Below are 22,958 nucleotides of genomic sequence, written 5' to 3' on the forward strand. Positions count from 1 at the left end.
TAGTCCACTTAAGTCTCTTAACGCGAAAGTTGTAGAAAGTTCCGAATACTCAAGAACACTGTGTACATTGCGGCGACAATCACTGCGCAGATTGAAAGAAAGTCGCACTAGATTTACGTGATATAATGCTTGAAAGTGCGATAAAAGGTAAGCTGATATATTTGGCACAGTTTTAGATTATGCACGTATTAGCATTCGAAATCGGGACCAGTCTAAATATACATTCAAGTTTGCGGCACTAATCGCGCGTCTTCAATTGCGTCATCCTGATACGCATGCGAGAAACCAGTTTAAAATTTGTATTGTCACAGAGTTGAAAAAACAATGAAACTAATAATTACTTTGTATAAAAATATATTTATGTTAAGTCATAATTCTCCCATGGTTACTAAAAACATTACACTTTCACAATATTAAGAATATTATTAACAACTCAGGAGATCGCGTATTTTTTTGAAGACTGAATAAACATAAGCAATTATTCGCAAATACGATTTTTATAACAATAATATATTACATATTGAAAGCATTTATGTATATATTTTTTATTATTGTTTCGATAACAGCCGACGATGATTGCAAGAAAGCAGTTAATTCATTAATATTATTTAAATTCATCGGAATTCAATATAAATTTTATACTAATTAAAAATTATTTCAGAACATGCATTCGTGGACGTCATACAAAATGCAATGGGCGTGATGGGCCCATGGCATATTGTGATAGCAGTAGCACTTTCTCTTGTAAAATTTCCAGTTGCCTGGCATCAATTGTCCATAGTATTTCTTGCACCTCCAACTAATTTTTCATGTGCTGCACCAATATCAGCAACTAATGAATCTACAATAATGAAGTGCTACGTAGAAACTGGAAGTGGTACAATGGAAAAGTGTACAAGCTTTAAATATGACAAACGCATATTTAAAGAGAGCATTATAACTCAAGTGAGTTAAAATGTTGCTGTTTTATATTGTCTGAATTTTATAGGTCGACGAATTAAATTTTTTGTTTTCAGTGGGACTTAGTCTGCGATAGAGAACAACTAGCAAACTTTGTACAAACTTGCACAATGTTTGGGGTGCTCGTTGGTAACTTAGTCTTCAGTATAATGGCCGATCGGTAGGTTTTTTGCTATTATAAAACTGTACACGTGAATAGTGCATGAAAATTTGTTTCCAGAATCGGCAGAAAGAAACCGTTGATGATCGCACTAGGATTGCAATCGTTAACTGGGTTTATCAGTGCATTTGTTCCTTGGTACGAATTATTTTTAATATTCAAATTTATCTCTGCTGTAGCTACCGGCGGTACTATGCTCGTTAGCTTTGTTTTGCGTAAGTAAAGAATATACATTGCAGGAGTATTTGCCATTACCTTTCACATATTTTAAAATATAGTTTTGAATGAATTTACAGTCATGGAGATTGTAGGAGTTGAATGGCGCTCAATTATGTCGGTACTATTTCATGTGCCATTTTTGTTGGGTCATTTAATGAACCCTTTAATTTCATATTTAACGCACACATGGGACGGATTCCAAATGGCAGTTTCTATACCATCAATCTTCTTATTATCTTACTACTGGTATGCAGCATTGATTGTATTATCACTTGCTATAAAATCAGATTATCTTTAGCGGTTTTCATTCGACTTAGGATTATCCCTGAATCACCAAGATGGTTACTTGCTGTTGGTAAACTATCACAAGCAGAAGAAATCTTGGTTAAAGCAGCTAACAGAAATAAAATACCTACAGAAAATGTTAAAACAGCAATTGAAACATATGAAGCTAGTGCAAGAATTAATCACGAAAAGATTGAAGAGAAATATAATATTACACATTTGTTTAGAACTCCAAATTTAAGAACGAAGACAGTTTGTATATGTGTTAATTGGTTTGTTTGTGGTAGCTGTTTCTTTGGATTGGCACAGTACATGGGTTACCTTGATGGCAACATTTTTGTGAATGTTGCTGTGTCAGGTAAATTTCCTATTTAGAAAAAGTGAATTCCCATCAAGTCAGAAGAAATTATTAATTCAAGAAATATGCACTTTTTCTAGCTGCCATTGAATTGCCTGGAACTATGATAGTCCTTTTCTTGATATCACGTGTATCACGCTTAAAAATTTTGATAAGTGGCAATATTTTGTCAGGCATAAGCTTGATCTTAATTACTGTAATATCAAATTCTACTTTAACAGTATGTTTAGCTACTTTGGGACTTGCAGGAATGGCGATTAGTTTTCCGACCGTATACCTATATAGTAGCGAAGTGTTCCCTACGGTAATTAGGAACGTTGGCATCGGATTGGGAAGTGTTTGTGCAAGAACTGGAAGCATGATTGCACCATATATAGCTACTATGGTAATGTTTTCAGTGTGTTTTTAATATGTGTCATTTATCTGACTGATTATATTACTTATTCTTAGGGAAAAATCGAACCCTGGTTGCCACCTGTAATATTTGGCATTGGACCTTTACTTGGTGCTGCATTATGTTTCTTTTTACCAGAAACAATGAACTGCAAATTACCTGAAACTATAGAAGACGGTGAAAATTTTGGAAAGTGAGTACATGTAATAATGTAATGTAATCCCATGATTATTTTGTGATATCTGAATATATATAATGTAATCATTTGATTATTTTGAAGAAGCAGGTTTTATTATGTATTCTAGGAAAAAGAAGAGAGAAAATACATGAAAATGATATTGATGGAACCATGCATGTAATGGGTAATAAACTCTTAATTTATTAATTATTTATATATCAAAACTCGATTATTAGGCTCATCACATTTAAGAAGAACATAGCAGTATATTTGTATATAATATTATACTTTATAAAATATAAAGTAAGTTTTTACAATAAATTGTAAACCTATAATATATTTACTATATGTTGTTTCTTGAAATATTAGGTATTTACAGTATTACTAAATGTAATATAAGTATTTATAAGAGATCATTTTATGCTGCCTTCAATAAAATCTATTCTTACCATATTTATATATTTGTTGTGTTGCATATGAAGACAGATCTTTAAATGATTTATGAGTAAGTCTAAAGTCTAAATGGACAGTGAACAAATATACATGTGTTAGTATAAAAAATCTACTAACTAATATCTGAATATTTTACATGAAACAAATTGAATTACTTTCATGCAAAATAGTCTATACTTAAAATGTATATAAAAATAAATAACGACGAATCAGCCTTTGTCATGTAAATGAACATTCTCCCCCTTTGCATCACTGTATTAGTGAATATTATCAAGATTATATATTATATTTACTACCTTTGTAGTAAACGTTCGGTATTGTCACGTAAATGTTGCAAGCGACGAAGTTATTAATATATAGAAACAAAAGACCGAGTATCCTGAATTACTTTTTCTAAAATATCAGTTTGTAGTATGACTCATGTAAAATACTTTACTAGGTAAACCATTGACTACATCCGTAGTTTTTTTCTGTACAGTATCAATCATATGATTACCATACTTCATAGTATTACTTAAAGATCCCAACCACGAGGTCATGATACTTTTAGACGGTATTTTTTCTACAGTATGTACTGTACCTAAAACATAAATTTGTCAATATTTGCTTAAAATTACACAATCGATTCATAGTATACAAATAACTTACCTATAAAAAACTTTAAGATTGCTTTGTTTACTACTTCTGGCTTTTGTTGGTGCGGAAAGTGTTGTGCTCCAAAAACAACCTTCACATTGAATTTTTCAACATATTCAGAACTTTGTAGAATGTTTTCTATTGATACAAGAGGATCTATGTTTCCAATGATATGCAACATCTTGGTTGAGATTGGCTCATTAGACTCTGTGTTGAGCCTAATGAAAGGAAGATTTCTGTAATAGTTAATTGCACCCGTCCAATCCTCTGTGAAAAGTAGTAACTGTCAGAATTTAAAGGATCAAACGATTATGATTTAATGTATTTACCTCTCCTACTAAATGCATATTTGTACGCTTCTACATAATTCTTTTCAGTGCTTGTTTGCTTTACTTGAAGATGTTTGAATGTATCATTTATAATAGATAAATCTTCTTTAAGTGCATCAATTTCTGGAAGGAATGGCAATCTACTGAAATGTATCCATCTGCGAAATAATCAGATGGTTCATCAGAAATTAAATAGAATTGCTAAAATCAATACAAGATTTCTTCACATGTTATTAAATGTACTTTGAGTCAAATACAGAATCTCCAGGCAATCTGTTCCAGTACAAATTAGGATGGGGACATGAAATTGCAATAAATTTGTAGATCATTTCCCCATATAAGGCTACCATGTACCATCCTAGTAGTCCACCCAAGTCATGTCCAATTATACTGCACTGTTTCACTCCAAGCGATAAAATAAATTGTTTTAGCTCTTCAACTAAAACTTCTAGTCTATAGGAACGTTTGGTTGATGGTTTATCACTGTCACCAAATCCTTTCAAGTCTATTGCTACTACCCTGAATAACAAAGTTGTTCCATTAAATATTAGGTAGTTCCACTTTAGGATAAACCATATAAATTAAAGACAAACAATGTATCATACCTAAAATGTTCGGCAAGGCAAGGTATTTGTTCTCTCCAAGACAACCAGCAATCAGGGAATCCATGCAGTAGCAAAATCAGTGGTTTATCTACATTTCCAGCTTCCACATAATGGAATTTTACACCCTAAATGGGGAATACGTGCGATATTTCATTTTCTTGTTGTCAATTATTGCTCGTTATGCGATGGCAACATAGATATTATTAAATTCTTTAACATTGTTATTTTCGGCTAACTGTTAATTGAATAATTTTTTTTTTAGTTATCACATAGCTCAAAAAACTTTTTTCTTCAAATGCAATAAACATGTTTGGGATAATCTTAGAGCCGAAAAAAAAGAACTCGATGCAACATCCGGAGAAAAAAAAACATTATAATCATTTTTACCGATCGAAATCGGATGTGTGCATCGAGAAGTTACGTCGCGTCGTCGCGTCGCAAAGAGTTTATCAGAGGTCGAGTATTCTCAAGTATTCTTAGTATCTCTTTATGACTGTCAGATCGAAGTTATGCACTGTGATACATATTCTCCGGAATCAATGAAATAATCATTTTTATCTTACCTTGATTTTAATGTAAGAATGCGTTCCCAAGTTGTTGTCCACTAGACAGGGCGGAGGTTTATCCCGCTGTTGCATCATGAAGAACTTTTTCGGGTCCCAAGCCCATTTAAGGAACCGTCTCACTATTAGGTATAAACCGTACACAAATGATAAGAAATGTAATTTAGTGATTTCCCACGTCGATATCTGAACGATTTTGTCGTTTGTAATCATAGTTATTCATAAAGCGGAATGCAAAAATTGATTCCGCTTGTTTTTTTTACGATCGTTTCTCTTCGTATTTTTCACGGAAATATTTCTTCACGCTGAATCGGTACGATTTACGCGTTAACCGAAGTTCGACGGATTTGTAGAAAATCGAATGCTCGTATCCTTTTTCAGGCACGAATTTCTCGAAGCCCAAATAATAATCACAATAATAATAATCACAAATGTAACTAAAATACGATCGATCGCGTTAACGTGGATGATCGAAGGATACAGATCAATGTGATTTACGAGGTTAATCAAATATAGATCCTAAATCGTACGTTTTCGTTAAAACTGCCGCTGAATTACTGATTAAGACTTTCGTCGGAGTACAACACGATCGCCAGAGCTCATTATCAGCAGCGAGAAATCTTTTTATCGGGATTTATAAACAACGTCAAAATATATGTAACTTCCACGATGATGTCGCGATTAGGTACTGCTACTGAATACATTGTACGCCGAATTTCTATTTCTCAAAAGCGTTAGGACATCTACAGGGGATTTTGGGGGATAAGCGCCTCCCGGAATGATGAATCGTTTATAACGGGGCTTGGATCTGTACTTTGAGCTTGACATGTAACGTGTCAATGAATTATTGCAAGATACACGTGATGCGGTGCTGCAGACCGCCAGACTATGATACAACAATTCGATAAGTAAATTAAAATGAGTCGCTTATCCAATCTACTTAGTACCCAAAAAATTAGTCAACTAGTTTCTCTAATCTTAACACTAAACTTGTCGTACGCTCAAGATGTCTGACATGCGTTACTTTGTAAGAATTACAAGATTAAATTTATCTAGACATCTTACTATGTTTGTTAATGTGCGTTTGAATTAATTATTTATTATTTATTTAATTATTTATTCAATCATTTTCTACGAAAGACCTTATAATTTCGATACATTTGACACGAAAATATGACTTCCTTTCGCAATGTATTTTCGTATCTCTGCAGTTTTCTTTTGCAGATTACTTAAATGATCTCGTTAAATAGAACAAATAAGATATAGGAATAGATCTATGTAACTATCTAACATGTGTTAACACAATCGTGTTGTACGATTCAAAATATCAGCACAGTTAAAAATAAATGGTTCCCTCGGTAATATACTTTTACGGCCCGATTTTGTCAAATAAATTTTGAAGTATACTAATAATATATTATATTATATATAATAAATATTATAAGATTATATTATAAGAATAATATATATTATAAGAAGTAGTATAAATGTTGACAGAAATAATTCACATTTGAAAATCTGTATTTAGCGCAATTCCTTGTAGCGGCGAAACGCTCAAACTGAGAAACAAATGATAAATGTTATCAACAATCGATACTTCCTGTTGAGACTGAACCATAGACAAGTGTATCGTTTGAATGATCCTCACTACGAAGCTTAAATTTCTTAAATATCGGTAACAATGAGTGCGACAGGATAATGATAATGACACTTTTGAAAACTCATTTCTAAGTGAAAAAATAGTACATTAGATGTCAAATCTATGTACTCCTATACCTCGTCTCTGGTGTCATGAAACTGTTGGTAAAATCACCCTCCCGCATACCCACCCACCCTCTGCAATTTATATATTGTCCTCTACAGCTGATCGAAAGGAACCCACATAAACTGGTAGACTAAACACGCAAACATTCCAAGCTAGTGTAGTTATTTCGTCGTGCATACAGAATGTACGATCAGCACAGTAATCTAAGAAGAATCGATAATTAATGGAAAGTGAATGGAGCCGGACCGGTCAATAGTAGCTTTAATTTTTCTGTGATATCGAAAAAAATTGTCATGCTTCCAATATGTTATTTTCCGAGACGATATCTTATGATACTTCAACTTCACGTTCTTCTGTTGCTATTACTTTTCCCAGGTAAATGTTTAAACATGCTGTTTCCGAATGTATCTTCTCCTGCAGAAAACTGTTGTTTCTTCATTAGCTTGTATTAATAGTAACTTATCGTGCTCATATTTAATGAGGAATAAGTAAGTGTTATTGACACACACACAGAAGTGATTCGCATTGATTTTTCTGTGATCTTAGCCAAAGAGTGTACTATGCCGGAAGCAAGTCAAGAGGGCTTGCTACATTCATTCAAAAGTTACTCTGATATAGCAATGTTTCATTACACGGTTCCGAAGGAAGTGCACAGAGCTACGTGGCAGTTTGCTGCTTTCATGGATAGGCAAGATTGTCCAGAAAGAAAAGTACATATGTAAGTTACTTTCAATCTTATATTTTCTCTTCTGGTAGTACAATGTATTCTAATATGTTACTGTAATTTGTAGATATCTACAGTGGGGCAGTTATCCTGTGATATCTGTAAATAACGATACATTTCCTAGTGACATGTATCCCAAGCGTAATCAGACAATTGTAGTTTCTGCAGTCACAACATTTGAACCAAAAACTACTGCAATCGTTCCAGTCTATGGACCAGAGTCTGGAGACTGGTTTGTGGGAGCTTATTTGTCCCATTGGGACGAGAAGGTTCAACAACAGGTAAAATTGTATCCTATAGGATGATTTCATCTTAATGAACAGCATTGGTCATTGAGTCTTTTTTACATTAGGGGCTAGGACACAAATGCCATTATAGCATAGGTTCTGTAGCTATATGGACGCAGTCCAATAATATGGAAAATATTCCAATTGGTAGTCAAGTTACATTAAGAACAAGAGGAACTACTTCCTATTACAAGTAAAGAGTATACTTTACATTGTATTCCCTTCGCTATGATTTGCACGAAAAATCAATGTACCGAATATTCCCACAGAATATACATACCATCAGGAACATGGAATTTTCAAGTTCATGTCTGGGGTTGTAATTTTACTGTGTACAAGTACCTGTATCCGTCTCGTGACATACACGAACGTACTTGTATTCAAAGTATGGCCTTACAAGGGCGCTCATTACCCGTTTTTAACCACTCTGAACCCAGTGAAATCGGAAACTTGACTGTGTTAGATTCTTATACCTTTGTGGAGTCTTCTCCATACGAGGATAGCTACTATTATCTAATGATTATTTCAACTAGTATTATTAAAGTAAATATTGAAGTAATCACTTCAGGTAAAGCTCACACACCGTAATATTTTTTGCATACAATCTCGGTTCCAATAAATCATTTTGTTTAATCATGTTTCAGAATGTCCAGTCAGAGTAACAGAGAAGTCTTTCGTAAGACAGTATTTAGATGCACCTTCGTTTTCTCAGGCATTAGTTCAATTACATATGAAAGATTTAACAAAACATCATATTCATCACGACGACGATAAAAATAATAATGGATCACTGTACAATGGAATTGATATTAGAAATCAGTTTCATGTGTCGGATGAAAGTTTTGATGATCCATGTGTTCCAAGATATCAACTTGCTAGGATTAAGCATTCACAAACATTTTCCGGTGTCTATTTATTACAGGTAATAATTATACTTAACATTCTTAATGCAATGAACTACGAAATATTGTTCTCTAATCAATCTTTTTCAGGGTAAAGAATGGTTAACTTCCTGGGTAATGTTAACGGATAAACATCCGGTAATAACGCAATTTAACATATTGCCATTGATAGACATCGGTGGTACACTCGATATTAGTGCACATTTAGAAATGGACAAAGTAAGCATAAATAAATTCAGGTTATAAATGGACGTTTAATCGAATTACAATTTCGTTTTACGCGTATTTTAGGTAGTAACCAGGCAGCTGGTTAAAGTTATACTTTGTATACGGCGCGGTCGAGTTCCAGGTAGATCTAGAGGTAATGTAATATGCAACGATTCAAGAATGTCGATGAATTTGTCGTCATTCGATAAACACGATTCAAGCCTGCTAATACCGTATCCACAGCCGGATACTTGGTATGTTGCTTTGCAAGCAACATGTTATTTCAACGGGTAAGATTGCGTTCTGTGAAAATAGAGAGAATTGTAACATTAATTTGATTACTTGCACAAATGATACCATAATTATCTGCATATCAGACATCCTGTAAATTGCGAAATGGAAGAAATTTTAGTATCGTTGGATATACGAACAAGGCAATGTGTATTTCCTGGAAATTATCCATGTGGTCATCATGGAATTTGTCAAGAAATCCACAGAGATATTCTTTATTACACAACATGCAAATGCTTCGAAGGTCCGATTAACATCCAGACAATAGAAGTTCTTTATTTCGTTTCAAATGTGTTAATTGTAAGTTTTACTTCATAGGGTACAAAGGATGGGGTTGTACAGATGCTACTAGTGCCAATCCAGAGTCTTCTCTTCTCATGACAACATTGATGCTCACTTTAAGTAATGGTTTTTTCATACCTGCTATATATTTAGCTGTTAAGCGCGGATTATATACAGAAGGATTAGTGTACATGGCAACTATGCTTTTTTCGTCTCTCTACCATGCTTGTGATCAACATGTAATGACATATTGCGTTGCTAAATATGAAGTACGTAAATAGCTGCATTTTATAATAATCACAATGATAACTATTTTTCAAGTTTTAACACAAATTGTCTCCATGAATTCATTTTATTTACAGGTTCTACAATACAGTGACTTTTTTTCGAGTATATTAGCATTTTGGGTGACGCTCGTTGCAATGGCTGAAATACCAACTCATTTTGTATCATTGTGCCATATGTTTGGAGTTCTTATAATAGCTTTCGGAGTGGAGTCTAATAAAACAAGCCTAACTAGTATATTGGTACCTTTGGGAATGGGTGTTATGATTCCAGTAAGTAATTCGATTTGTCCTTTTCGAATATTTTCATTTTTGCACTTGTATATTTCTAGATGGGAGCGTATGTTTACCGCTGTTATCAATTGAAGAAATGGAAGAAACCTGACAGAATTTCGAAACTATTGGCAGGATTGTTATTAGCAACAGTAGGTCTGTTGCTCTTCTCTTTAGTTGAAACAGAAGCTAATTATCAAGTATGTGAAATATTATATATATGCAGTCACTGTGAAAAGTGGAATGTATTGTGACACTTTTGTATAAAAAATTGTTTCAGTATGTCCATAGCGCGTGGCATATGATAATAGCAATTTCACTAATATTTCTATTACCGCCATCGCCAATGGAACCAGCTAGTTCTTCAGGTACAAGCTCATTCAGCGACGACAGCGAATTACTTGATTACAAAGATGCGCATGGCAGTCCGATTTTTACGGTAACCACTGGCCAGGAAAGCTTGGTAATCGCGTTAAATTGAGGATTGTGTTAAAGATAAGTAGGACAAAAAAACCAAATACGTACCATTGTTTAAGTTATTTGTGCCAAAAGAGTGTTCTAATTCTCTAAGCAAGAAAGGTAGGTTACGGTATTATGATAATCAAAACTAGAAGATGTGTGTACACGTGCACATACCATCTACGCATGGTGTCCCATTTTAATATTTGCCTGCAATTATTTTCTAAATTATTGAAAAAGCGTTTCAAGTAAAACTTACATATTTCTAAGGGTGCCTTTAATGCGAGGCTTGTCTAGATTGAGATATCTCTGAAATTATAAGGTAACCACTAATTTTTTAAATGGAACTATATAAAATTTGCATTTACTATAAGATGCCTCTATCCTTCAGAATAAAGGATAAGTTATATTTGAAATGTTTTCATCGGAAGATAATTGAGTAGGCAGATCAAAATGGGACACTCTGTATGTATTGGGGGTATCCATAAGTAATGTAATTTTCTTTTAGATGGAATAAACGTTATTGCTCGCGGATTTGATCTAGTATTATGTAACATATATGCTAATTTCATTTACTGACATTTAGTGTGTTTATTGCAAATTTTTGAAGAAATTTGGGCGTACCATCATAATGTGTTGGCAGAAACCAATTTTTTTTCACAAAATTTTTACTACACATGAAGAGTGGATTCTATTCAATAAATCATATAAGAAGAAACGATGGTTTACACCAGGATAGCTGGTCTTCAACGGTGCAAAACCGACATTACTTATGGGAAACCCTAATAGATCAAATATGCATTTATGTATAATTTATATAGTAGTTCCTAAGTCAATGCAAATATGTGGTTATAGGGTAATCTATGTGGAGATTTTCAACTCAATACAACGCGACAAACGTGTAAAGATATATTGTGTACATATAGTCATAAACATTACATCAACTTGCTATGGTGCTAATACTCTTACTCTGTTGTGTTTAGACTACTGTGTATACTCAGCAATACTAACAGATATATTTTTATATACTTCTTATTGTTGAAAACTATATTTTATTACATTCGATATGTTGTCAGGAAGTGAATGACGCTTGTTTTTCCTCAAGAGTCGTATCACTTCGTGATAACAATTAATTATGTTTATTATTGACGCTAATGTTCACGGGCCTTCTTTTTAGGCGCTTTTTAACAGAATATTCACTGAATAAATGTGCGTTAATATATTTAAAATATACGAACATAGAAGCATTCGCATGTCTTTCCATATATTTTTGTGGTACTTAATTTACAACAAACTATACTATTTATCTTAGTTCAAAAAGCGTTGTAATGGACGGTACCTGTTTGTACATGAACATACTCAGTGCTTTATTATGCATTCGTAAACAACTTAATTATATAGAACGGGTTGTTTAAGATTGAAAGCTGAAATGTTCTTGAAACTACCTATGTTTTTGTTTTAAATTCGATGTGATATATGCATATTTTCACCTCAGTCCTCCTTTTGTTGACAAATTACACGTTAGAACGTTTATTACTAGAAATTTCAGCTTCTAGTCTAAGGTGCCTCATCCTGTTATACTTCTTTGAATATTTCGTATACTTTGTAGTATTGACAAATGTTTTAGTTCATAGATTACCCTATACAACCATGAACTCATCCAAAACTTATTATTACTTGTATTTTACATCTTACTTCTTTTTTACCATATCATATAACACATCTCACGTGGATGTTCTGTGTAATTACTATAACTTTGGGAAGTAAGCACCCGGTAATATTTATTTAAATATAGTAGGGGGGTCAAGTAATGCATGCGATATTGTTATGTGTACTTTACGAGTCGTGTTCAGTGTTGCGTGAGGGACCACAGTAAGTAAAAGGTACTACTAGCATGTTAGGAAATGAAAGTATGAATGCTGTGCCTAAAAACAGATAAATTATTCATGCATAGTATTCAAATATCAGAAGTCTAATGACCTAACATTTTGCAATCTAATCATTTTCGTCGTGTAACCGATCACGAAAATATTGCAAGAAAATCTACACAGATTTATACTTTTACTGAAGAATACTAATTGTATACTGATTTCTTCATTGCTTTTATATAGAACTATAGAGTTTATACATCTATAGTTGAATATGTTTTTATTGTTAATAAGTAATTTAGATATATCGTAAGCTTTATAGAGATATTAATTTAATGTTAAACATTCCCAAAGTTAATCAGTTTTAATACAGAAGATACACAGACGTTCACTGTGAATTAATTTGAAAATTCGATTTTCGTAGAAGTATGTGATATATATATCGCAATATTTTAATAATAAGATGTTTCATTTCGCAATCGTAATCTGATAGATTATAATTTATAAATATTATTATTGTTGACGATTCAAATTATTGCAATGATTTATAATGAGATCAATTTTATATAACAAGTTACTAAAGTATAGTATCTATTTTATTTACTATTCAAATACCTCACAATGTTTAAAGTGCCATCTAAGATTTCTCTCTCATCCTATGCCAATCATATTACAAATTTTATTTTTACACTATTGAAGGAAAGGCAGGATGATCGAAAAAGAAGAAATTCATATAATACAAATGTTTAAAAGATTTATGTATGCTACATCAATTAAGATTTTAAACACGAAAAAAAAAAAGAAGAGAATGCGTAGAGCGATGCGAGTATTAATACCGGAGAGTATAATAACGACACATAATTGTATTATATAAGACAGTCAGAAATTCGAAAAATGTAAAAATCATATAAATTTTCATACTACAGAAAATATTAAAGAATCAATGGGTAAAATTATGCGTGACATTGAATAAACTAGTGCAAACTCTCAACGATCTATTTACAAATTCCTTTATATCGAACGCAAAAACCCGACATAACAAAGATGTTATGAACATACATATAGTACCTCGTCCAAATCTACATATAGCAATATAATTTTTTTTTCTTATTAATGTAACGAGAAGAATTCATTACACGGAGTGCATGTATTAATTTCGGATCATTCTTTCTATCTCATAAAGTTACTTGTTCTTCTTGATGATTACTCGAACACAACTTACCAGTCCTCATTACTGTGTTCCATGTGTACTGTAAGTGTTAAACATCTTTCTTCTCTCGTCAATTACATTTAATACATGTTTATATTGTTGCAATGTGCACCTGAAAGAAAATGCATGATACGTCCTGTCTAGCGATACGAATATAGACAAATTATAATTAAAAAAAAAAAAGATGTTTAGCATAAACACATCAAATATTTAAGAAAGAAGATTTAACATTTCAATAAATGTGATTAAATAATTTATATCATATGTCGCTCACTTCTCGATAGCACAATCCCCTATCCAATCCATTGCATTCTTCATTACAGTACATTGGCTTTCCAAATACGACGAGACGCACAACATATTCGCGCCAATGTCAGTCTTTTCCGCCGATTCTTCCCATTCCTTTGTTACGTTTATCACATAAGTGTGACAATATTCTATTTCGTTGCTAAAGATTTTCCACACCTGAAGATTGTTTTAATAGTATTAATGATTATTTGTTTATTCGTTAAATATGCGCACATAGTTCACGATACCTGCAACCATTTGTTTTGCAATAGTTCTCTGAAAGTTTCTCTCTCCTGAAATTTCTGTAACGCATAAATCGCCTCGATGCCTTCGTCCACATTCTTCACGTTTTTAAATATCTCGTTGATTAAATTTATCACCATGTTCTCCAGTTGACGGACTACGCATCTGAACTGTTCGATCTTTTTCAACCAACCGGACCTCCTACTGTCGAATATAACGTCACAATCCGCCCTAATTTCGTTCAAACTTTCGTAAAATAAATTTTCTATTTCCTGCCAGTACGCTTCGTACTCGATTCCTCTTGGGCCTCCGAGCAATCCTATTCTGTTGTGTCTGTTTAAAAAAATGCAAAGTACTTTTTTATTGCAAATTTGCAAAATAATGCGTTCATACATTTTTTTATTTATTCACCGATTAATTTGTACGCGTACCTTCCAAATATCGCTAACGAATCGCAGATTTCAATCACGCAGTAACATCTCTGTTTGAAAGTGTCAATTTTGTTGAAAACCTTCTCTTCGCTGATGTTCCATTTCTTATCGGGATTAATATGCGTGACCACGTTCGTCATCAGCTGAAAAATATGCGCCACTCGAAGTATTACCCGATATAATTAATTAATTAAATAATTTTAAGTAGGAAAACGTACATTATCATAAATTGTTTCGTAAATATTACAACAATATATACATTTCTCCAACATTTTCTTCCCCTCTCCCGGATCACTTCCGAAAACAGCATCTATCTTAACGTAATCTTTGCACTGGAATATTATCTGCGAACTGAACGCTTGACAAAGTGTTTCTATATTGTCCCTGAAACGTTCACGATACATTCGGAATTCTCTTTGCCTCGTATTTTCATTTTATCGATACCGACGTGTTGTTATAAAACGGCGCCTCCGTCCAAATAAACAATATCAAAAGCAACGCTTCCGTTATAGCGTTCTCAGCATCGTCGGGAATCTTTAAATTTTTACAAAAATCAAGCACGATATTCAAGTACTTCAAATTCGAAGTCACTTGCTCCAGACCCCTCTCGATACGCTTGGATAAATTTTCGAATTTGTTTACGCTGAGTGAACGACAATTTCGGAGTATATTACCGATCAATCGAACTTCCGGGTTCTGTAGCTGAACGCGCAAATAATTCAAGTTTGAATCTGGAAGATTTCATGATAAATTAATAATATTTATTTAAGTATAATTTATGTAATTTATATATTATTACATATTAATACATTATATATATATATTTATTTATTTATATATTATTATATAAATTATATATTATAGATTTATATATTTCAGAACTCATATATATATATATATAGATTTCATGATAAATTAATAATTATATTATTACATAAATTATATTTAAATAAATATTATTAATTTATCATGTAATCTATATATATATATAAATATAAGTTCTGAAATATATAAATCTATAATATAAAATATCATAATAATATATAAATATATAAATCTATATATAAGTTCTGATCATGTCAATTCGATCGTCCCTTAGCATGCAATAATTCGGTGAATACTAACGCTTCGATTTCCAGTAATCGATTTCGTCCTGCATACATTCAATTCTTTCTCTATTCGACGATGTCACCGTAGTTTTATGTATTTGGACGATCCAGGAGCAAACTATCTTCTCCAATCTGTCGACAATCTTACGTTTTTTCTCGTCTTCCTCCGGAATAATCGTTGTTCGATCTTCTCCCAGTAGAAAGCAATCGATTCTGCTGGTCGGCTCTAGAAACGTTCTCAGATTTTCCTTCGGCACGTACAACGTGGTCAAACCCTTCGCCTTGTAAATCTCCTCGGTCAAACGAATACCGAGCTCGTGGAAATTCGAGAACACTTCATCTTTCACGACTGTTCATTATCAAATGGAAAATTGTAGTTGCGGCACGCTGATTTCGCGGCAATAAAGCGAACATAAATAATAAAAAAAAAATACATATTCTCGAGCGGATACACGACGTATAGTCGTCGGTGTGAAGCAGAATCGGCGCGTAAACGTTCTCCATGAATTTGCAGACGGAATTCATGACATTCCCGGAAACGCTTCCGAGTGTTACGGTTTCGAAAAAATTGTCCACCGTGCACCTCTGCCACGGCGACCTTAAGAAATACATGAACCCTTTCGGCGCCACTTCCGGAAAATTCAAAACGGCGGCCAGCCTGTCTCCGTCACGGAATATCGACAGCAATACGTTCGACGGGTTTTCGAAGTATTCTCGTATCGTTCGGTCACAATTCTCGTCCCAATTATCATCGTCGGAATCGGAGAATATCGACAGATGTTTCACGTATTTCACCTGTAAATAAATGACATTGCCACCTTGCTGGTTGTTCGTTAAAGTACGGTTTAAAAATGGCGCCGCAAATGGCGCAATCGTATCTTAGGAAACAGATGTTGAAACGGTACGTATAACGTTGGATTCGTCGTGTAGCAGCAAAAGTTTTTCACCGATATTTTCGACACTATTAAATCATCGAGGCTAAAATTTTACGTCACGACTCCTCTCCTCTTCTTGTACGCCTCCTCCAAACGACATACTGATCGACGGCATTGTCCCTTTCAGAAACTTATCTTCGAAGTATTTATCGTGAAAATACTTCGTCAGAGCCGTTTCCGCTTATTATATGTATGCAAAGATCGTGCTGTACCAATTGATATCACGTTTATACGTGAACATATTTTACAATATATTTCATGCTTCATTTTCATCAACGATACTTGTTATTTCGGCAAATTGTGTGATTGGCGGCTATCAAAGTATATAATGCGTCACTGCGGTAATTAAAAAAATTAACAACGTGTCTGTACTGACTAATCTTAACAAGTCTTCCTCGGCAAATACTGGCTTTTCTGGTTCTGGAGGCAGCTCTTCTTCAAGTTCGGGTGACTCTGTATTATATAGCAAGGTATTTTTGTTATTCTTACGTTATTGAACATTTAGATATATTACATTTGCGATACATTAATTATAAATTGAAATCGTTAGAGTTTTCAAATCTGCGTTTACCGCGGGCATTTAAATAGCTAAACTATAGATAATAATATAACTACATAATATAATATAATATTATATTATATAACTATATTATATATATTATTATATAATATAACTATATAATATTATATTATATTATATTATATAACTATATTATATATATTATTATATAATATAACTATATAATATTATATTATATTATATTATATAACTATATTATTATTATATATATAAACTATTCGTTCATTTGAACATACGGCGGATGTAATGTGATTCTGTTAATCGATTAATTGAAACGATCTCAACTTGCTAATTCTTCGATCTACGTGTATTCGTCAATCTCGATAAGTTACAGTAAATACGATACAAATATAATAACAATAATAATAATAATAATAATAATAATAATAATAATAAATATAATAACTATTACCTTGCCTTCCAAAGTCTTCCTCATCGGTATCCATATCTAAAAACTCTCTATGCGTATCTATCATTTTATCTAACTTTCTCGCACTATCAGATTTTTGGTCTTTTTTAGAACTCATGGCTTCAATTGTAATCGTAACCGGGAAACACTTCGGAAGGTCACTTATTGTGGACGTGCTTTCGCATGCAGCTGGCAGACTTTGATTTTAAATCGTGTGTTAAATCGATAGAATCTTCGTTACCACACCTTATCGTGTTTCTTGGTGTCCGATGACCAACCCCGTTATCAAGGCTGTCTTTTACTGTCTACAGTAAATCGATTGTTTTCGAGTCAATTGTTTACATTCCAAGGGTTCGTTCCCGCGCTTATCGACAGGATAGCCATCCGAGAGCTTTCTCTTTCTCTTTTTCTCTTCTTAGTCAATATCAGTATATATACTAGGAGACGAACTCAAGACGAGGCATTCCTAAATAAAAAATTTAAGGAGCACAAAAAGTCGAGATTTGAAGTACAATCTACGCGCCGTTGTTGTGGTCCCGAAACTGTTGTCGCGAAATAGATCACTAGTATAATATAAAACAATTCATCCAATATCCAACGTTGGTAAGAATACTTTAATTTTTAGAAATCACGCAAATATATAATATTATAATAATAAATAAAATAATAATATAATAAATAAAATAAATATAATATTATAATATAATAATAAATTTATGTATAACGTCGCGATCGAAAACAATTGCAGCGATCGCGTAATAATTGTTAATGTAGCGAGCAGAATTTTAAACGCTGATGTTAACAATTTGTCACCATCTGAAATTTCTAGCATCAAGACGATTTTTGACAATGCAGTCGATGTCCGAAGAACATATATTTGTCGGTTCGTTTGCTCATACCAACGAAGCTGGCGAATTGATTACCGTCGATCATGGTGCTATATATGTGAAGAATGGAGTGGTATCTATCAATTAATTATTTTTAAATACAATGGGCACGATAAATGAAACTTTAAGCCTGATATAGATATTTCTTCATTCTCTTTTATTTGTAATGTAACACGTGAAGTATAATTTGTTTTTTAACTTTCAGATTTGCAATATAGTGGTGAATCCAAAATCGATTGATACCAAAAATGAGAATGTAACTGTTCTCTCTAAAAGTCAATTTTTAGTACCTGGATTTATTGATTGTCACACTCATGCAGTGCAACTTCCTAATCTAGGAATTGGATATGATAAACAGCTTTTGGATTGGTTGGATACTTATACATTCCCTTTAGAAAGAAAATACAAAGATGAAATCTTTTCTGATAAAGTATTTGACGCAGTTGTAGTAAGTTTAATTCTAATATTATTAAAAACATGGGCGAACGCATTTTTTGTATACGTTTTAAATTAAACGTGACCGAAATTGAAATTACAGAAACACACTATTTCGCAAGGCACAACAACAGCATGTTATTTTGCATCTCTTTATGCAAATGCATCTTTAATTCTTGGTAGAAAAGTAGCTACTATAGGACAACGAGCTCTGATTGGTAAAATTAGTATGAATGACAAACGTGATGATGGGTACTATGAAACTACCAAAGAATCTATAGCTAATCAAAATAAATTCATAGATGATATTAATGGATTGAATGTATGCTATAAATACTATTTAACCATACATGTTATGATCACATTCTCGGGGGGATATATTTTCGGGCGGCTGTCTTTACATAACATTTTATTACGAATTTTTCTTATAGAGTCCGCTTGTAAAACCAATTATAACGCCAAGATTTGCTTTAAGTTGTGACATGACACTCTTGAAAGAATTGGGAAAATTGGCTAAAGAAAAAAATCTTCACATACAGGTATTATACAGAATGCGCCATATAACTTAAATGTCTAAAATATTTCGCAAAGACGTTTTTATAAGCAAATAAATAATTATCAACTTTTATTTTCTATGTACCATTCATTCTAACACGCATAAAATATTTTAGAGTCATTTATCGGAAAATATAGACGAAATTATTGCTGTTGGAAATAAGTTCCCCGAATGTTCTTCATATGCGGATGTCTATGATGTAGCTGGCCTTCTTACAAATAAGGTATGTTAATTTAATTTATACGTGGAAATATTAACAAATAATGATATAATTTATGCATACAGACTGTGATGGCTCATGGAGTGCACCTCACAGATAATGAAATTGCATTATTGAAACAACGCGATACTGCTGTTATCCATTGTGCTTCTTCAAACACATGTTTGAGGAGTGGCCTTTGTGATGTACAGAAACTGAAGAAGAACGGAATAAAAATTGGTCTTGGCACTGGTACAAGAAAAGAGTTTATTTAATCTTTTTATAACTTCTTAGAGATAACTTACCATTAACTCTAATTATGTTTTCACAGACGTTTCAGGTGGATCAAGTTGTAGCATGTTAGACGCAATGAGATCGGCTTTGCAAGTGTCAACCCATCTGTCTTTTGTTAAAACCGATTATAAAGCACTTAATTTCAAAGACGTATTTCATTTAGCAACTTTAGGTGGTGCAACAGGTAACTGATAAAATAAATCAAATTTTCCATTATTTTTTAACTAAATATATTAAATTCTAATGTTTCTATAATGCTTTTTCTAGCACTTGCAATGGGTGATAAGATAGGCAATTTTGCAGTTGGTAAAGAATTTGATGCTCTTGTTATTGATATAAATGTAAAAGATACATATTTAAATGATTTAAGAGAATATACTTTAGAAGAAAAGCTTGAAAAGTTAATATATTCTGGAGATGATCGCAACATAGCGGGAGTGTATGTAAGTGGACGTAAACTTAAATAAAAATGTTTTTCATACTTACAAGTTTTCTATCTATTTGGATCTCAGATAATTTAAATACTTTAGTAATATAATAACGTAATCATAGTTAATTCGAATCCATAGATGAAACAGCTATATATGAAACATGTTTTGTATAAATTATAGTATATTATGTATAAATGGAAAAGAATATTTCATAAAAACGAATTACCCGAATATTGGTTTAAAAATGCCTCTATACTTCTGTTAGCCTGTTTGAATGCTTTTTCAAATCCAGCACTGTCCTCATCCTGTAAGTCAAGAATAAAAAGATATTTTGTTAATTTATAAGAACGTGTTTTAATATACACAAATAAATGCAAATAATATTTACAAATAAGGGATCTCGTATATTAAGTTCTCCAGTTGGATCATATTTTCCAAGAAGTTCAATTTTTGCTTGACTATCTTCTGGTTGCATATTACATAATTCATAAACTATTCCACTATCCATACCAAATATCCAATCAAATTTATAGAAATCTGCTTTTTGAATCTAAAATCATTACTTATATTATGTACTACTTGATAAAATCATAAAAACTTTAATTTCACTTACCAATCTTGCTGTATGAACATATTGTGTGATACCATTTTCTTTAAGTGTGCTCATAGCCCTAGGCTCTGGACTTTTACCTACATGATACTGCAAAAGTGCAGCACTATCTACTGCCCAAAAATCAATCATATTCATTCGTTTCAATTGATCACAGAACACAGCTTCTGCAATCGGAGAACGACAACTGTTTCCTATAATGTAAAAATATTCAAGAAATACTTGTCTCTTGATTTTTTACAATTTATCTATGTTTCTACACATACCTAAACATACCATTAACACTTTCCTCTTCTGTGACATCTCTTCCTATAATAACTTCAAGCATAACTTTAAGGTTATGTAAAGATCCTTCAAAAAAGATATATATGTATGATATGATAGGATATATGACGTACATATGTACTCTTCACTTGAAGTCCCATCTGCACTAGTCCGATTTTTGTCGCGGACATTATACACTCACTCAGGAGCAGCCTCTTGCCCCTGTGCCATACCGCAGGACTTCAAGTGAGCTGCAAATTCTGGATAGTGACAAATCAAAATTTTATTATTTCAACAGATATTTATTAATTTTACACAATTCCAGAAAGTAGAATGGCTTTAATAGACCGAACACATTGTACATATACTTCACGAAATCCTTCACTGTTACTGTCCTGTAAATAAAAGTTCTATCAATTTAGAAATCATTGTAATAGAAAGAGTAGGAAAGTATGCGTGGTCATAAATTAATAATAGTACTTACATAATAAGGATCTCTTATTATAGTCTTTCCTTCAGGATCGTATCTTCCAAGAAGTTCAACTTTAGCCTTGCAATTTGGGGGTTTCATATTATTTAATTCAGAGATATTGTCGTTATCCATTCCAAATATCCAATCAAATGTATGAAAGTCTTCCTCGGTAATCTATAATGAATTATAAGAAACTATTACTATTTAAAGTAATCTAATGAAATATTAAATACCCTTTTGTTATAATAATGAAACCTTTACTCACAGGTCTTGCTTTATGAGAGTAATTTGTAATACCATTCTCTCTTAACACTTTCATAGCTCTGTGATCTGGACCTTTACCTGTGTGATATCCAATGAGTGCTGCACTGTCCACTTCCCAGGAATGTTGCACATTTAATTTATTTATTTGGTCAATAAATACCGCCTCTGCTATAGGTGAACGACAAATGTTGCCTGTGTAAAACAAAAGTCATTTTTCATATCATTAATGTACATCACGTACTTTTTAAATTTATCATACAGCATGATTCTCTTGCCAAAAAGAATAGCATAAAATAAATATTAATCGCATAATTAATAATTATAATATAATTATAATAATTAAAAATTAAAAAAAAATTAAAAATAATATAATAATTAATCATTATATTAATCGCATAAAATATTAAAGGTTTCTGTCATCTTTAGAACAAATATTAAAAGTACCTCCGATAACACGGATGGTATTGGCCCTTAATGATGCAACAATGTTATTTTCAAGCTACCATCATTACCTTGCAAAAATATTATATGACTTACCTAAACAGATCATGAGAACTTTTTTTTTCGATTCCATATCGTAAACGATTTATTAGGTTTTCAGCTAAATAGCTAAAATGAGCGATGGACTGAAACAGTTTTAAAATATTACCGGATCGTGTGAGTGATAATCGTTTGATAATGCCAAGTGCCTTAATGCCAAAATGAATGTTTTTAGGCAACCCTGTATTGTGCATACGTATTTAGGCGATTGTGGTGTAGTGTCGGAAAGCTCAAACTGTTAGCTACATTTACTAACAGTTGATTTTGGCTAACAGTTTGAGCGTTTTGCCACTATCCTAATTGGCGCTATACGGATATC

The 22,958-nt window shown here is 32.6% G+C and overlaps 7 protein-coding genes across 10 annotated transcripts; 3 read left to right on the top strand and 4 right to left on the bottom strand.

The window, feature by feature from the left end:
• The first annotated feature begins 7 nt into the window (after positions 1 to 7).
• Positions 8 to 2,893, top strand: LOC143259164 (organic cation transporter protein-like). 2 transcript variants are annotated; one of them, XM_076520262.1, is made up of 9 exons: positions 8 to 147; positions 662 to 945; positions 1,017 to 1,120; positions 1,181 to 1,335; positions 1,417 to 1,585; positions 1,657 to 1,982; positions 2,063 to 2,367; positions 2,433 to 2,569; positions 2,663 to 2,893. In XM_076520262.1, the coding sequence occupies exons 1-9, from the start codon at positions 126 to 128 to the stop codon at positions 2,679 to 2,681; spliced, it is 1,521 nt and encodes a 506-aa protein (XP_076376377.1). In that variant the 5' UTR covers positions 8 to 125; the 3' UTR covers positions 2,682 to 2,893. The 2 variants fall into 2 exon arrangements, with proteins under 2 accessions (XP_076376377.1, XP_076376376.1); XM_076520261.1 differs by having other exon boundaries at positions 2,682 to 2,893.
• Positions 2,801 to 6,063, bottom strand: LOC117224987 (epoxide hydrolase 4). Its single transcript, XM_033478248.2, has 6 exons — positions 5,141 to 6,063; positions 4,578 to 4,702; positions 4,216 to 4,491; positions 3,973 to 4,130; positions 3,656 to 3,910; positions 2,801 to 3,587 (listed from the first exon to the last, which is right to left on the bottom strand). Exons 1-6 carry the CDS (start codon positions 5,351 to 5,353, stop codon positions 3,409 to 3,411), a joined length of 1,206 nt encoding a protein of 401 aa, XP_033334139.2. The 5' UTR covers positions 5,354 to 6,063; the 3' UTR covers positions 2,801 to 3,408.
• A 690-nt stretch (positions 6,064 to 6,753) lies between these two features.
• Positions 6,754 to 13,949, top strand: LOC117225042 (post-GPI attachment to proteins factor 6). Its single transcript, XM_033478348.2, has 13 exons — positions 6,754 to 7,280; positions 7,452 to 7,623; positions 7,697 to 7,910; positions 7,982 to 8,109; positions 8,186 to 8,484; positions 8,561 to 8,838; positions 8,909 to 9,037; positions 9,110 to 9,315; positions 9,403 to 9,560; positions 9,635 to 9,867; positions 9,961 to 10,155; positions 10,215 to 10,355; positions 10,436 to 13,949. Exons 1-13 carry the CDS (start codon positions 7,199 to 7,201, stop codon positions 10,634 to 10,636), a joined length of 2,436 nt encoding a protein of 811 aa, XP_033334239.1. The 5' UTR covers positions 6,754 to 7,198; the 3' UTR covers positions 10,637 to 13,949.
• Positions 13,476 to 17,805, bottom strand: LOC117225049 (uncharacterized). 2 transcript variants are annotated; one of them, XM_076520260.1, is made up of 10 exons: positions 17,691 to 17,805; positions 17,075 to 17,151; positions 16,216 to 16,558; positions 15,780 to 16,112; positions 15,103 to 15,385; positions 14,873 to 15,038; positions 14,655 to 14,797; positions 14,229 to 14,556; positions 13,967 to 14,157; positions 13,476 to 13,804 (listed from the first exon to the last, which is right to left on the bottom strand). In XM_076520260.1, the coding sequence occupies exons 1-10, from the start codon at positions 17,803 to 17,805 to the stop codon at positions 13,714 to 13,716; spliced, it is 2,070 nt and encodes a 689-aa protein (XP_076376375.1). In that variant the 3' UTR covers positions 13,476 to 13,713. The 2 variants fall into 2 exon arrangements, with proteins under 2 accessions (XP_076376375.1, XP_076376374.1); XM_076520259.1 differs by lacking the exons at positions 17,075 to 17,151; positions 17,691 to 17,805 and adding an exon at positions 16,669 to 17,002.
• Positions 17,006 to 20,720, top strand: DhpD (guanine deaminase). Of its 2 annotated transcripts, none has more exons than XM_033478351.2 (9): positions 17,006 to 17,168; positions 18,517 to 18,647; positions 18,780 to 19,022; positions 19,113 to 19,331; positions 19,441 to 19,548; positions 19,681 to 19,788; positions 19,851 to 20,016; positions 20,096 to 20,242; positions 20,326 to 20,720. In XM_033478351.2, the coding sequence occupies exons 2-9, from the start codon at positions 18,537 to 18,539 to the stop codon at positions 20,523 to 20,525; spliced, it is 1,302 nt and encodes a 433-aa protein (XP_033334242.2). In that variant the 5' UTR covers positions 17,006 to 17,168; positions 18,517 to 18,536; the 3' UTR covers positions 20,526 to 20,720. The 2 variants fall into 2 exon arrangements, with proteins under 2 accessions (XP_033334242.2, XP_076376378.1); XM_076520263.1 differs by lacking the exon at positions 17,006 to 17,168 and adding an exon at positions 18,151 to 18,290.
• On the bottom strand, positions 20,541 to 21,639 carry LOC117225047 (low molecular weight phosphotyrosine protein phosphatase). Its single transcript, XM_076520265.1, has 5 exons — positions 21,376 to 21,639; positions 21,103 to 21,293; positions 20,878 to 21,039; positions 20,716 to 20,794; positions 20,541 to 20,636 (listed from the first exon to the last, which is right to left on the bottom strand). Exons 1-5 carry the CDS (start codon positions 21,497 to 21,499, stop codon positions 20,611 to 20,613), a joined length of 582 nt encoding a protein of 193 aa, XP_076376380.1. The 5' UTR covers positions 21,500 to 21,639; the 3' UTR covers positions 20,541 to 20,610.
• Positions 21,640 to 21,644: 5 nt separating this feature from the next.
• Positions 21,645 to 22,868, bottom strand: LOC117225048 (low molecular weight phosphotyrosine protein phosphatase). Its single transcript, XM_033478354.2, has 4 exons — positions 22,637 to 22,868; positions 22,101 to 22,291; positions 21,848 to 22,009; positions 21,645 to 21,758 (listed from the first exon to the last, which is right to left on the bottom strand). The coding sequence occupies exons 1-4, from the start codon at positions 22,671 to 22,673 to the stop codon at positions 21,675 to 21,677; spliced, it is 474 nt and encodes a 157-aa protein (XP_033334245.2). The 5' UTR covers positions 22,674 to 22,868; the 3' UTR covers positions 21,645 to 21,674.
• Between the last annotated feature and the right edge of the window lie 90 nt (positions 22,869 to 22,958).

This window comes from Megalopta genalis, chromosome 3 (genome assembly GCF_051020955.1).
Source record: "Megalopta genalis isolate 19385.01 chromosome 3, iyMegGena1_principal, whole genome shotgun sequence".
Lineage (NCBI taxonomy): Eukaryota > Metazoa > Arthropoda > Insecta > Hymenoptera > Halictidae > Megalopta > Megalopta genalis.

Coding starts and splice junctions, on each gene's coding strand:
- LOC143259164 (XM_076520261.1), top strand. CDS start 126: ATGCTTGAAAGTGCGATAAAAG. Junction 2,368..2,432: donor CACCATATATAGCTACTATG/GTAATGTTTTCA, acceptor ACTTATTCTTAG/GGAAAAATCGAACCCTGGTT. Junction 2,570..2,681: donor GACGGTGAAAATTTTGGAAA/GTGAGTACATGT, acceptor TATGTATTCTAG/GAAAAAGAAGAGAGAAAATA.
- LOC117224987 (XM_033478248.2), bottom strand. CDS start 5,353: ATGATTACAAACGACAAAATCGTTCAGATATCGACGTGGGAAATCACT. Junction 4,492..4,577: donor TGCCTTGCCGAACATTTTAG/GTATGATACATT, acceptor TTTGTTATTCAG/GGTAGTAGCAATAGACTTGA. Junction 4,131..4,215: donor GATTCTGTATTTGACTCAAA/GTACATTTAATA, acceptor ATTATTTCGCAG/ATGGATACATTTCAGTAGAT.
- LOC117225042 (XM_033478348.2), top strand. CDS start 7,199: ATGCTTCCAATATGTTATTTTCCGAGACGATATCTTATGATACTTCAA. Junction 9,316..9,402: donor GCAACATGTTATTTCAACGG/GTAAGATTGCGT, acceptor TCTGCATATCAG/ACATCCTGTAAATTGCGAAA. Junction 10,356..10,435: donor AAACAGAAGCTAATTATCAA/GTATGTGAAATA, acceptor AAATTGTTTCAG/TATGTCCATAGCGCGTGGCA.
- LOC117225049 (XM_076520260.1), bottom strand. CDS start 17,805: ATGAGTTCTAAAAAAGACCAAAAATCTGATAGTGCGAGAAAGTTAGAT. Junction 16,113..16,215: donor CACCGACGACTATACGTCGT/GTATCCGCTCGA, acceptor GATAATGAACAG/TCGTGAAAGATGAAGTGTTC. Junction 15,386..15,779: donor CGATTACTGGAAATCGAAGC/GTTAGTATTCAC, acceptor GAAATCTTCCAG/ATTCAAACTTGAATTATTTG.
- DhpD (XM_033478351.2), top strand. CDS start 18,537: ATGCAGTCGATGTCCGAAGAACATATATTTGTCGGTTCGTTTGCTCAT. Junction 18,648..18,779: donor TATATGTGAAGAATGGAGTG/GTATCTATCAAT, acceptor TTTAACTTTCAG/ATTTGCAATATAGTGGTGAA. Junction 19,023..19,112: donor AAGTATTTGACGCAGTTGTA/GTAAGTTTAATT, acceptor TTGAAATTACAG/AAACACACTATTTCGCAAGG.
- LOC117225047 (XM_076520265.1), bottom strand. CDS start 21,499: ATGTACGTCATATATCCTATCATATCATACATATATATCTTTTTTGAA. Junction 20,795..20,877: donor ATATACGAGATCCCTTATTT/GTAAATATTATT, acceptor CTTGACTTACAG/GATGAGGACAGTGCTGGATT. Junction 20,637..20,715: donor ATTTTTAAACCAATATTCGG/GTAATTCGTTTT, acceptor TTTCATATATAG/CTGTTTCATCTATGGATTCG.
- LOC117225048 (XM_033478354.2), bottom strand. CDS start 22,673: ATGGAATCGAAAAAAAAAGTTCTCATGATCTGTTTAG. Junction 22,010..22,100: donor ACTCTCATAAAGCAAGACCT/GTGAGTAAAGGT, acceptor AATTCATTATAG/ATTACCGAGGAAGACTTTCA. Junction 21,759..21,847: donor TAATAAGAGATCCTTATTAT/GTAAGTACTATT, acceptor TTTTATTTACAG/GACAGTAACAGTGAAGGATT.